This window comes from Leucopleurus acutus (assembly GCF_964270905.1).
Source record: "Leucopleurus acutus genome assembly, chromosome: 4".
In the NCBI taxonomy this organism is placed as follows: Eukaryota; Metazoa; Chordata; class Mammalia; order Artiodactyla; family Delphinidae; genus Leucopleurus; species Leucopleurus acutus.
This window is the reverse complement of record NC_139146.1, coordinates 106262204-106273470: the sequence shown is the minus strand read 5'-3', so window position 1 is coordinate 106273470 and position 11267 is coordinate 106262204. Positions and strand designations below refer to the sequence as shown.

Genomic DNA, 11267 nt, shown 5'->3' with positions numbered 1-11267 from the left:
CTCCTCTTGGCAGCCTTACTGCAATATATTTTTGGAAGATAGCTGTCATTTATAACTCTGCATGTTTGTGAATTACAGTGCCCCTGAGCTCCTTTCTTCAACTCGCTTTCTTGTGAGCTGGCCGCAACACCGCAGGATTGCTTCAGGCCCTAGTTTGGTTCCGGCACGGCATGCTGAGCCTTTGGTTAATTCCTCTTCCTGGTGGGAAATGAGAGTTAAATTTGCCGGTCCAGACACCTCCAGCTAGTCTCTCATTGGTTCTCCCTATTCCTGTTCATTTTCCACAGAAATTGCAAACTGGGCCAAACAGGAGGTTAAAGGCACTGACTCTCCAAGTGGGGAGAGTGTTAGTAAAGCATCTGGAATGTTGCACCCGAGTACAAGGGGACGAAAACTGAGACACATTTGAACACGTTTTCCGATCACACAGTGGATCGTACTCTGGGTTCCACATGCATGTTTTAGCTGAAGGAAGAATCCCTCAAACATGGAGAGTTGAGACCCATGGAATGGGTACCATGCAATATGACTTCAAAGAGTCTGCATTTGCTCACCGAACCTCACCAATCCTATCACTGCTGCGTTTATGCCACTGTACACACGCTTGATTCTCTTTCGGAGACATATAAATCCATAGGTTTTAAGATTCTTACTAGTCAGGTATATTCTTAGGCGTTTAATGTGGGGTGTTGAGTCCACTTCGTTGAGCAAGGAGTAGCTCTTGTCTATTACATATTTGGCTTATGGAACGGTATCTGTGCTAATTTCAATCTGTGGTTTTATGCCGCACCCCAACTCACCTTTCCCCTTAAGCAAGCATAAGTTGGTTTTCTACATTTGAGACGCTGTTCTGTTTTGTAATTCAGTTTCTGTGTAGCCAAGTTTACATTCCGTGTAGTAGTGATATCTTATGATGTTTCTTTTTCTGTGTGACTTATTTCTCTTAGAATCATCATACCTGAATCCACTCATTATGCTGTCATGGGCCTGATGACATAGATTTCATTGCTGAGTGATATTGCATTGTACGTAAGTACCACAATTTCTTTATCCATTTTTCGCTTTCTGCGATATTGAACCTGTACCGTAAACGAGGTTCTTGTAAACAGAGCCGTCCCAAACTTTGGGGAGGCTGTGTCTTTTTGATTATTATTTCCCTAAGCTAAAGGACCATAAGTGGAAATGCCCTAGGCTCTGTTGCTTGGTTTTTTGGATGTTTCAGGAAACACCATACACTTCTCCAGAGTGGCTGTTGGCAATTTACATCCCGCCCATCAGCACAACAAGGCTCCCAGTTCTCCATGGCCTGTCCTGCCTTTCTGGATTTTACACTTTTTTCAGATGGCCCTTTTGACCGGGGGGCAGTGAGACTTCATTGTAGTGCAGATTTCCTTTGCAAGCTTGCTTGGTTGGCCAAAAAGGGCGTATGCGTTTTTTCCTGAATATATTCAGGAAAAAACGCATACGCCCTTTTTGGCCAAGTGCATCATTGTGGACGTTCTGCCTCTTTTCCTATGCTTTACATGCAATTCCAGTCTACCTCCTGAAATCGGTTTCCTGCAATTCTGCCCCGCTTTCAACACCTCTTGGCAGCCTTACTTTAATATATTTTTGGAAGATGGCTGTCATTTATAACTCTGCAGGTTTGTGAATTACAGTGCCCCTGAGCTCCTTTCTTCAACTCGCTTTCTTGTGAGCTGGCCGCAACACCGCAGGATTGCTTCGGGCCCTAGTGTGGTTCCGGCATGGCACGCTGAGCCTTTGGTTAATTCCTCTTCCTGGTGGGAAATGAGAGTTAAATTTGCCCGTCCGGACACCTCCACCTAGTCTCTCATTGGTTCTCCCTATTCCTGTTCATTTTCCACAGAAATTGCAAACTGGGCCAAACAGGAGGTTAAAGTCACTGACATTCCAAGTGGGGAGAGTGTTAGTAAAGCATCTGGAATGTTGCACCCGAGTACCAGGGGACAAAAACTGAGACACATTTGAACACGTTTTCCGATCACACGGTGGATCATACTCTGGGTTCCACATGCATGTTTTAGCTGAAGGAAGAATCCCTTAAACCTGGAGAGTTGAGACCCATGGAATGGGTACCATGCAATATGACTTCAAAGGGTCTGCATTTGCTCACCGAACCTCACCAATCCTATCACTGCTGCGTTTATGCCGCTGTACACACGCTTGATTCTCTTTCGGAGACATATAAATCCATAGGTTTTAAGATTCTTACTAGTCAGGTATATTCTTAGTCATTTAATATGGGGTGTTGAGTCCACTTCGTTGAGCAAGGAGTAGCTCTTGTCTATTACATATTTGGCTTATGGAACGGTATCTGTGCTAATTTCAATCTCTGGTTTTATGAAGCACCCCAACTCACCTTTCCCCTTAAGCAAGCATAAGTTGGTTTTCTACATTTGAGGCCCTGTTCTGTTTTGTAATTCAGTTCTTGTCTGGCCAAGTTTACATTCCGTGTAGTAGTGATATCTTATGATGTTTCTTTTTCTGTGTGACTTATTTCACTTAGAATCATCGTACCTGAATCCACTCATTATGCTGCTACGGGCCTGATGACATAGATTTCATTGCTGAGTGATATTGCATTGTACGTAAGTACCACAACTTCTTTATCCATTTTTCGCTTTCTGTGATATTGAACTTGTACCGTAAACGAGGTTCTTGTAAACAGAGCCGGCCCAAACTTTGGGGTGGCTGTGTCTTTTGGATTTTAATTTCCCTAAGCTATAGGACCATAAGTGGAAGTGCCCTAGGCTCTGTTGCTTTGTTTCTTGGATGTTTCAGGAAACACCATACACTTCTCCAGAGTGGCTGTTGGCAATTTACATGCCGCCCATCAGCATAACAAGGCTCCCAGTTCTCCATGGCCTGTCCTGCCTTTCTGGATTTTACACTTTTTTCAGATAGCCCTTTTGACCTGGGGGCAGTGAGACTTCATTGTAGTGCAGATTTCCTTTGCAAGCTTGCTTTGTTGGCCAAAAAGGGCGTATGCGTTTTTTCCTGAATATATTCAGGAAAAAACGCATACGCCCTTTTTGGCCAAGTGCATCATTGTGGACGTTCTGCCTCTTTTCCTATGCTTTACATACAATTCCAGTCTACCTCCTGAAATCGGTTCCCTGCAATTCTGCCCCGCATTCAACTCCTCTTGGCAGCCTTACTGCAATATATTTTTGGAAGATAGCTGTCATTTATAACTCTGCATGTTTGTGAATTACAGTGCCCCTGAGCTCCTTTCTTCAACTCGTTTTCTTGTGAGCTGGCCGCAACACCGCAGGATTGCTTCAGGCCCTAGTTTGGTTCCGGCACGGCATGCTGAGCCTTTGGTTAATTCCTCTTCCTGGTGGGAAATGAGAGTTAAATTTGCCCGTCCAGACACCTCCACCTAGTCTCTCATTGGTTCTCCCTATTCCTGTTCATTTTCCACAGAAATTGCAAACTGGGCCAAACAGGAGTTTAAAGGCACTGACTCTCCAAGTGGGGAGAGTGTTAGTAAAGCGTCTGGAATGTTGCACCCGAGTACCAGGGGACGAAAACTGAGACACATTTGAACACGTTTTCCGATCACACGGTGGATCATACTCTGGGTTCCACATGCATGTTTTAGCTGAAGGAAGAATCCCTTAAACCTGGAGAGTTGAGACCCATGGAATGGGTACCATGCAATATGACTTCAAAGGGTCTGCATTTGCTCACCGAACCTCACCAATCCTATCACTGCTGCGCTTATGCCGCTGTACACACGCTTGATTCTCTTTCGGAGACATATAAATCCATAGGTTTTAAGATTCTTACTAGTCAGGTATATTCTTAGTCATTTAATATGGCGTGTTGAGTCCACTTCGTTGAGCAAGGAGTAGCTCTTGTCTATTACATATTTGGTTTATGGAACGGTATCTGTGCTAATTTCAATCTCTGGTTTTATGCAGCACCCCAACTCACCTTTCCCCTTAAGCAAGCATAAGTTGGTTTTCTACATTTGACAGCCTGCTCTGTTTTGTAATTCAGTTCCTGTGTAGCCAAGTTTACATTCCGTGTAGTAGTGATATCTTATGATGTTTCTTTTTCTGTGTGACTTATTTCTCTTAGAATCATCGTACCTGAATCCACTCATTATGCTTCTACGGGCCTGATGACATAGATTTCATTGCTGAGTGATATTGCATTGTACGTAAGTACCACAACTTCTTTATCCATTTTTCGCTTTCTGTGATATTGAACTTGTACTGTAAACAAGGTTCTTGTAAACAGATCCGTCCCAAACTTTGGGGAGGCTGTGTCTTTTTGATTATTATTTCCCTAAGCTATACGACCATAAGTGGAAATGCCCTAGGCTCTGTTGCTTGGTTGTTTGGATGTTTCAGGAAACACCATACACTTCTCCAGAGTGGCTGTTGGCAATTTACATCCCGCCAATCAGCATAACAAGGCTCCCAGTTCTCCATGGCCTGTCCTGCCTTTCTGGATTTTACACTTTTTTCAGATGGCCCTTTTGACCGGGGGGCAGTGAGACTTCATTGTAGTGCAGATTTCCTTTGCAAGCTTGCTTGGTTGGCCAAAAAGGGCGTATGCGTTTTTTCCTGAATATATTCAGGAAAAAACGCATATGCCCTTTTTGGCCAAGTGCATCATTGTGGACGTTCTGCCTCTTTTCCTATGCTTTACATGCAATTCCAGTCTACCTCCTGATATCGGTTTCCTGCAATTCTGCCCCGCTTTCAACTCCTCTTGGCAGCCTTACTTTAATATATTTTTGGAAGATGGCTGTCATTTATAACTCTGCAGGTTTGTGAATTACAGTGCCCCTGAGCTCCTTTCTTCAACTCGCTTTCTTGTGAGCTGGCCGCAACACCGCAGGATTGCTTCGGGCCCTAGTGTGGTTCCGGCATGGCACGCTGAGCCTTTGGTTAATTCGTCTTCCTGGTGGGAAATGAGAGTTAAATTTGCCCGTCCGGACACCTCCACCTAGTCTCTCATTGGTTCTCCCTATTCCTGTTCATTTTCCACAGAAATTGCAAACTTTGCCAAACAGGAGGTTAAAGTCACTGACATTCCAAGTGGGGAGAGTGTTAGTAAAGCATCTGGAATGTTGCACCCGAGTACCAGGGGACGAAAACTGAGACACATTTGAACACGTTTTCCGATCACACGGTGGATCATACTCTGGGTTCCACATGCATGTTTTAGCTGAAGGAAGAATCCCTTAAACCTGGAGAGTTGAGACCCATGGAATGGGTACCATGCAATATGACTTCAAAGGGTCTGCATTTGCTCACCGAACCTCACCAATCCTATCAGTGCTGCGCTTATGCCGCTGTACACACGCTTGATTCTCTTTCGGAGACATATAAATCCATAGGTTTTAAGATTCTTACTAGTCAGGTATATTCTTAGGCGTTTAATATGGGGTGTTGAGTCCACTTCGTTGAGCAAGGAGTAGCTCTTGTCTATTACATATTTGGTTTATGGAACGGTATCTGTGCTAATTTCAATCTGTGGTTTGTTTTTTTTTTGTTGTTTGTTTTTTTTTTGTAATACACAAAAGCAAACAAGTTTATCTTAAAAAATATCAAGTATCACATCCATAGACTATTCCTAATTATAATTACGTCTTAAAGCAACATTTGTCTTTGTTTACAAGTACAGCAGCAGGTGATAGAACCTAACATCTCAAACAGATTGCTTACAGTTCATAATACAAACAAATGTGTATGTGTCAAATCACATTTTAGGCAGTTTAACTTAAAATGCATAGACAATTACATACATTAAATTTGTCATTATTAAGTCAATGAAAAAAATCACAATATCAAGAAAAAATACAAAAATATCAAGAAAAAAATGCTTTATAGAACACGCATAAGAAGTCAAGTTTACTTAATGGCAATAAATCAGGATCTACTAATCAGTGACAGGCAGTGAAAGTGCCTTTATCCAGGGGAAAATTACAGGAAAAACATCCCATTACTTTGCACTCTTGATAGTTGCACTGACAAACACTACAGTCTTGAAAGCATTTTCTTACTTTAAAAAAAGGTATGCCCTACTTTGTTCTTTAAATGCTCAAAGGCTAGTCTATAAATTCCACCAGCGGCAATACTAAAATATGTTTGTCCAGGTAAACTAATACTGGATGTACTCATCAATTCTGTAATGCCTCCCCCTAGGCTGTAAGCCTCTGAAAGACAGGCATTCTCTTCGTCTCTGTATCTCTGGCATCTGGCAAAGCACCTGGATCATTGACATCTGAGTGTCTGCTGAATGAATGCAGTTTTCAGATGCTGTCTGTTGCCAGAAGCTTGCATGGCCATTTCTTTAATACTGATTATTTTATTGGCAATTTTTGTTTTACTTGGCAGAATTCTGAAAATAAAACAGTGTCTGTCTTCAATACTAAATATTGCTTTATTAAGATAAAATTATAGTCTTCCCTGAAAGCCACCCACCACTTTCTATGCACAGTACAGTGGATCAGTGTGATTCATCTGAAGCAAGCCTTACGCTTTTCAAAAACTTGAACACTTGAAGGTCTGTGCTTAGGTTGAATTTCCAAGGTTTATAAACCAGGCATTTTATAAATCTAGCACTAGATTATTCAGGGTGAGGAAGGAAGACATTGGCACGAATCTTTTGGAAGTGTAGGCAACTGATTGATATGCAAACTAGGCACAGTATTTTAACTGAAACTCTGAGTAGAGCTATGTTGATACGCACAGATAGTTTCAAAAGCTGTACATCTGACCACAACAGGTAGCACTAATAACTGTGAGGTAAAAAAAGCAGGGGAAAAACTGACTTCTTTCCTAGAAAATATTCTAATATCCCATTGTAGTGGTATGACAGACCAAGGCCCAAAATTCACCCCCTTTCTTCTCTGCCCTTTTATTATTCTCTACTGAAAACAATAAATAGTAAAACTGACAAAGAATGAAGGAGGCCCTTGGGTAATTAAAAAAATGTATTGTCTATTCCCAAATAATCAATATATTACTTTACAGAAAACAGGGCTATGGAGTCACAGCTGTAAACAGCCATCTTCAAAAGCATGAAAAACTGTCAGGCCGGGTCCAGTTCAGACAACACAAGGCATTGTAAGCACTCCTTTAAGGAGCCTTCATTCTCAAGGACTGAGTGTGTGAATGAGGACCTAAGGTCTATACTTTAATTTTTCATTGTCATTTTTAGGCTCAAAATTTCAAAATCTAAGATTCTAACTTCAGAGACACTATTTCTCAACACATCTCAACTATCTCCATCAAATTTATCTTAAAATTCCTGCTCTGAAAGTCCAAATGGCAGCATATTCCGTACTTCATATCCCTTTAAGACCAAACATACTTTCTAACAAGCAGTCTCTTCCACAAACCAATCTCAGCCTAGCATAACTTGTTTTAAAAGCAACATTATTCCCTTGTAAAGACAAAAACCTTCTTAGATGCTTTCCTCCATTCCTCCCTTGAAACAACTTCTGCTTTTCTTAACTCCACCCTGAACCTAAAAATACCTTTTGCCCCCAAGTACCCACAAGAATTGAGATGCCCCTCCCTCAAGTTGAGAAATGATGCTTGAAAATTAAAAAGAATGTAAAAGTAAATTCTATTCCCTTTGATTTCAATTCTTATATTTAAAAAAAATTTCCCAAAAATCAGTTGGAAAATCCTCAAAAAGCCAAGTTTAAAACGGCAGTATCATCTAGGACACACTGGGCAGTATGGGTCACCAGCAGTTGATATACTTATAAGGGGTAATAATTCCAAATCTTGTATTCACGGCCCTTTAAATCCTTTAGCATAAGATTTTCTCTGATAGTAACTGGTCTCCACAATAAGAGATTCCCAAACTTGCTACCTATTCTTCTTGTAGTCAAACGTTATCCTCTCTAGTGTTAAATATTTTATCTAAAGCCAGAGTTGTCAACTTATTCCAAGGTAGGACAACCAAAATAACCAAAAGGAGAGATATCTTTGCTGCCATCTCACTTTGCCTTTCATCCCTCCAGAGTTAGCTGACATTATGATATTGATTGATAAGTTAAGCTATGACACCTTCTAAGGCTACTGCCTTATAAACTGAAGGCTACAACAGATTCCAAGAGTGTTGCAGATAGCTGCCACTTGTCCCTGCAAAGAAGTGAAAGAAAGACTGTGCCACTATGAAAGGGCTGTCTAACATTCCCCAGTCTGAAAATATCTAAACAAATTAGTTTCAATTCTGAAAGCCTGAATCTATCATCTACTTAAGGGAGGCCTAAAGACTGAATGTTCCTCTCAAAGGTGACAATCTCGCTTTCTTAAAAGGAGGTAGCTATCAAACCATTAAATTGGCAGCATTTGGCATTCTTGACATTTTAACTGTAAGAGAAATAAACTACTAAATATTTTATTTCTAAGCAAAGGTAAGAGCTCCAGCATAAATCTCTCATATACTGGTCAAGAAAGTCACAATACATTTTAGGAACCTAATGAATACATTCAAAATTTGACAAATGGTCAAATGGTCAAACAAATGGACAAATGGTCAAACATGGTCAGTTCTATCCCAAATCTAAAAATCAGATTTAAAGATAAGGTGCCAAAAAGCTATTCTGGAGGTTACAAACACCACTTATTTTTAAGTAACACAGTCACACTGCTTTAAACTCAATTGCAGAGATCTACACTTTATGATTATCCTCAGTGTCACGGCTAGAGAATAATTTTTGAGGATGGCACTCATTCTTCTACCTATTTACCTGTCTTACCTGTCAACAAATACAGAACTGAACTGTCAGCCATAAGCACGTTACAAACAGATCCAGGATAACTATGCAAGAGACGATGACATAGCTTAACCAGACTCTGAAAGACGTAACGTGTTTCGATCACGCTTGTACAAAGAGAACAGTCATGTCTGTATGACTAAGGTTCTCTAAACATAACTTCTGTGTTTGTGATAGACCCCTAGAGTGTGCCAGTTTTCTGCATCAGGATGGAATGAAGGGAAGTGCTCCTTCTAAAGAACCGAGGGGGAGGGGACTACAGGAAGTCTCCTGTAGAAGAGTGTTTTGTAGGACTGCAAATTACTTGTTACTATGAAGCAGTTCCTAGGGTCTCTTCTAGTTTGAGGTTCAAGACAAAGGAGAGAAATATTTCCGTCCTTGAGCTCTTTCCGAAGTAATATGGACACATCATAATCTATTCTACAAGTACAAAGAGATCACCAATTCTCTAAGAATATAATTTACATATACATGTTAGCCTGCATTAAAAAGAAAACAGTTTCCATAAAGGGCAGATTTTAGAGCTGTATGACCCATATGGCTAAAAATAAATCAGGTGGAACTCAAAATGAAGTTTTTACTAAAAGCTCAAGGATAAAAATGAACTCAACATCTGACAATAATTACCAAGTTTTAAAATGTATATCCAAAAGATAACCTCAGAAGGACCAGGTTTATTTATCCTATAGATAGAGCAGCTCAAGATGTTGAGAGGCATCATTTGTTTAAATTATGACAATGTGATTGTTTTCAAAGTGTGTTTATTTAGGGGAAAAAGTGATAAGTATTTAGTTTCATAATTTAAACAAATCGAAAATTTGTTTTAAACAAATTGTATCAAAGAGCTATTCAATATACTTAATTACTTTAACTTTCCATAAAAACCGAATAAAAATCACATTTGAATGATTTACTTTTACATTTTTATCTGATTGTTTCCATCAGATGTACTATACATCCAAGCACAAGAGGCAGATATCTTCTGAGAGATGCAAGAGTTGTTCTTTCATGAATGCCCTCTAAGAATAGTGAAACAGCAATTTGTATATATGCATTCAAGTGCATATATATATATGTACTTCAAAAAGCAAAGCGTCATCTCTTCATCCATTGTTAACTTAATGGTAAGAATGGGGGCCACCGGGCATCGGTGGAGCACCGGAAGGTCCTGAAGGCACTTGAAAAGGATTGTTGGGACTGGGATAGAGTCCTGGTGTGGGATATGATCCTGCAGGGGCAGGATATGGCGCTGGTGGTCCCCAGGCTCCTGGTGGAACAGTGCCCCATGGAACAGGTGGTGCAGCCCCTGGTGCTTGGGGAGGAGGAGGGGCGGGATACGGCCCTGGAGATGGATATGGCATATTAGGGGTAGGATACTGCCCTCCCATTCCTGGTGCCCAAGGTCCAGAAGACATGGATCCCCATGGACCTAAAGGACCAGCTGCAGCTGGATCTGTGGGCGCACCATAGGGTCTTGGAAGCTCTGGAAAGGGCATATTTGGTGTCGGATATGGCCCTGTGGGGCCAGGGCCTGGCACAGTTGGGGCTGGATAAGGACCACCAGGTGGGGGGCATGATGGTCCAGAAGGAGGAAAGGGTGCAGGGGGTCCTGGAGGTGGTCCGGTGGGAGGCACAGAGGGATACATTCCTGTTGGTGCTGGTCCAAAAGGCACAGTGGAGGGTGTTGCACTTGGTGGGAGTCCAGATGGCACAGAAGGTGAAGCACTTGGGTTATTCCAAGGGTTGGAACCTGGCCAGCCTTGAGGAGGTTGGCCGGGTTTTGTATTGCTCACAGCAGAGGTTTTGGCAGGGGAGTGTTCAGGTAGCGCATCTGCCAACGAAAATTCATCAGACATTTTCCCGGCAAGATCCGAACCCGCAGCAAGGTCTAGAAGCGGCGATGGGTCCGAGGGAACTGATCGCTGAAGAACTGAGCGCAGCCCGACCGACAGCAGCGGCGACGGAGATGGGGGCGGCAGCAGCACCAGCAGCGCGCGGCTCCAATCTGTGGTTTTATGCCGCACCCCAACTCACCTTTCCCCTTAAGCAAGCATAAGTTGGTTTTCTACATTTGAGACCCTGTTCTGTTTTGTAATTCAGTTCCTGTGCAGCCAAGTTTACATTCCGTGTAGTAGTGATATCTTATGATGTTTCTTTTTCTGTGTGACTTATTTCACTTAGAATCATCGTACCTGAATCCACTCATTATGCTTCTATGGGCCTGATGACATAGATTTCATTGCTGAGTGATATTGCATTGTACGTAAGTACCACAACTTCTTTATCCATTTTTCACTTTCTGTGATATTGAACTTGTACTGTAAACGAGGTTCTTGTAAACAGAGCCGGCCCAAACTTTGGGGTGGCTGTGTCTTTTGGATTTTAATTTCCCTAAGCTATAGGACCATAAGTGGAAGTGCCCTAGGCTCTGTTGCTTTGTTTTTTGGATGTTTCAGGAAACACCATACACTTCTCCAGAGTGGCTGCTGGC

At 41.8% G+C, this 11267-nt stretch overlaps 1 protein-coding gene across 1 annotated transcript; it reads right to left on the bottom strand.

The window, feature by feature from the left end:
- Nucleotides 1–8708: 8708 nt before the first annotated feature.
- LOC309960798 (MAPK-interacting and spindle-stabilizing protein-like) lies at nt 8709–10772 on the bottom strand. Its single transcript, XM_082837726.1, has one exon. It carries the CDS (start codon nt 10630–10632, stop codon nt 9895–9897), a length of 738 nt encoding a protein of 245 aa, XP_082693852.1. The 5' UTR covers nt 10633–10772; the 3' UTR covers nt 8709–9894.
- Nucleotides 10773–11267: the final 495 nt, after the last annotated feature.

Excerpts from the sequence above, each read along its gene's own strand:
- LOC309960798 (XM_082837726.1), bottom strand. The coding sequence starts at position 10,632 with ATGTCTGATGAATTTTCGTTGGCAGATGCGCTACCTGAACACTCCCCT.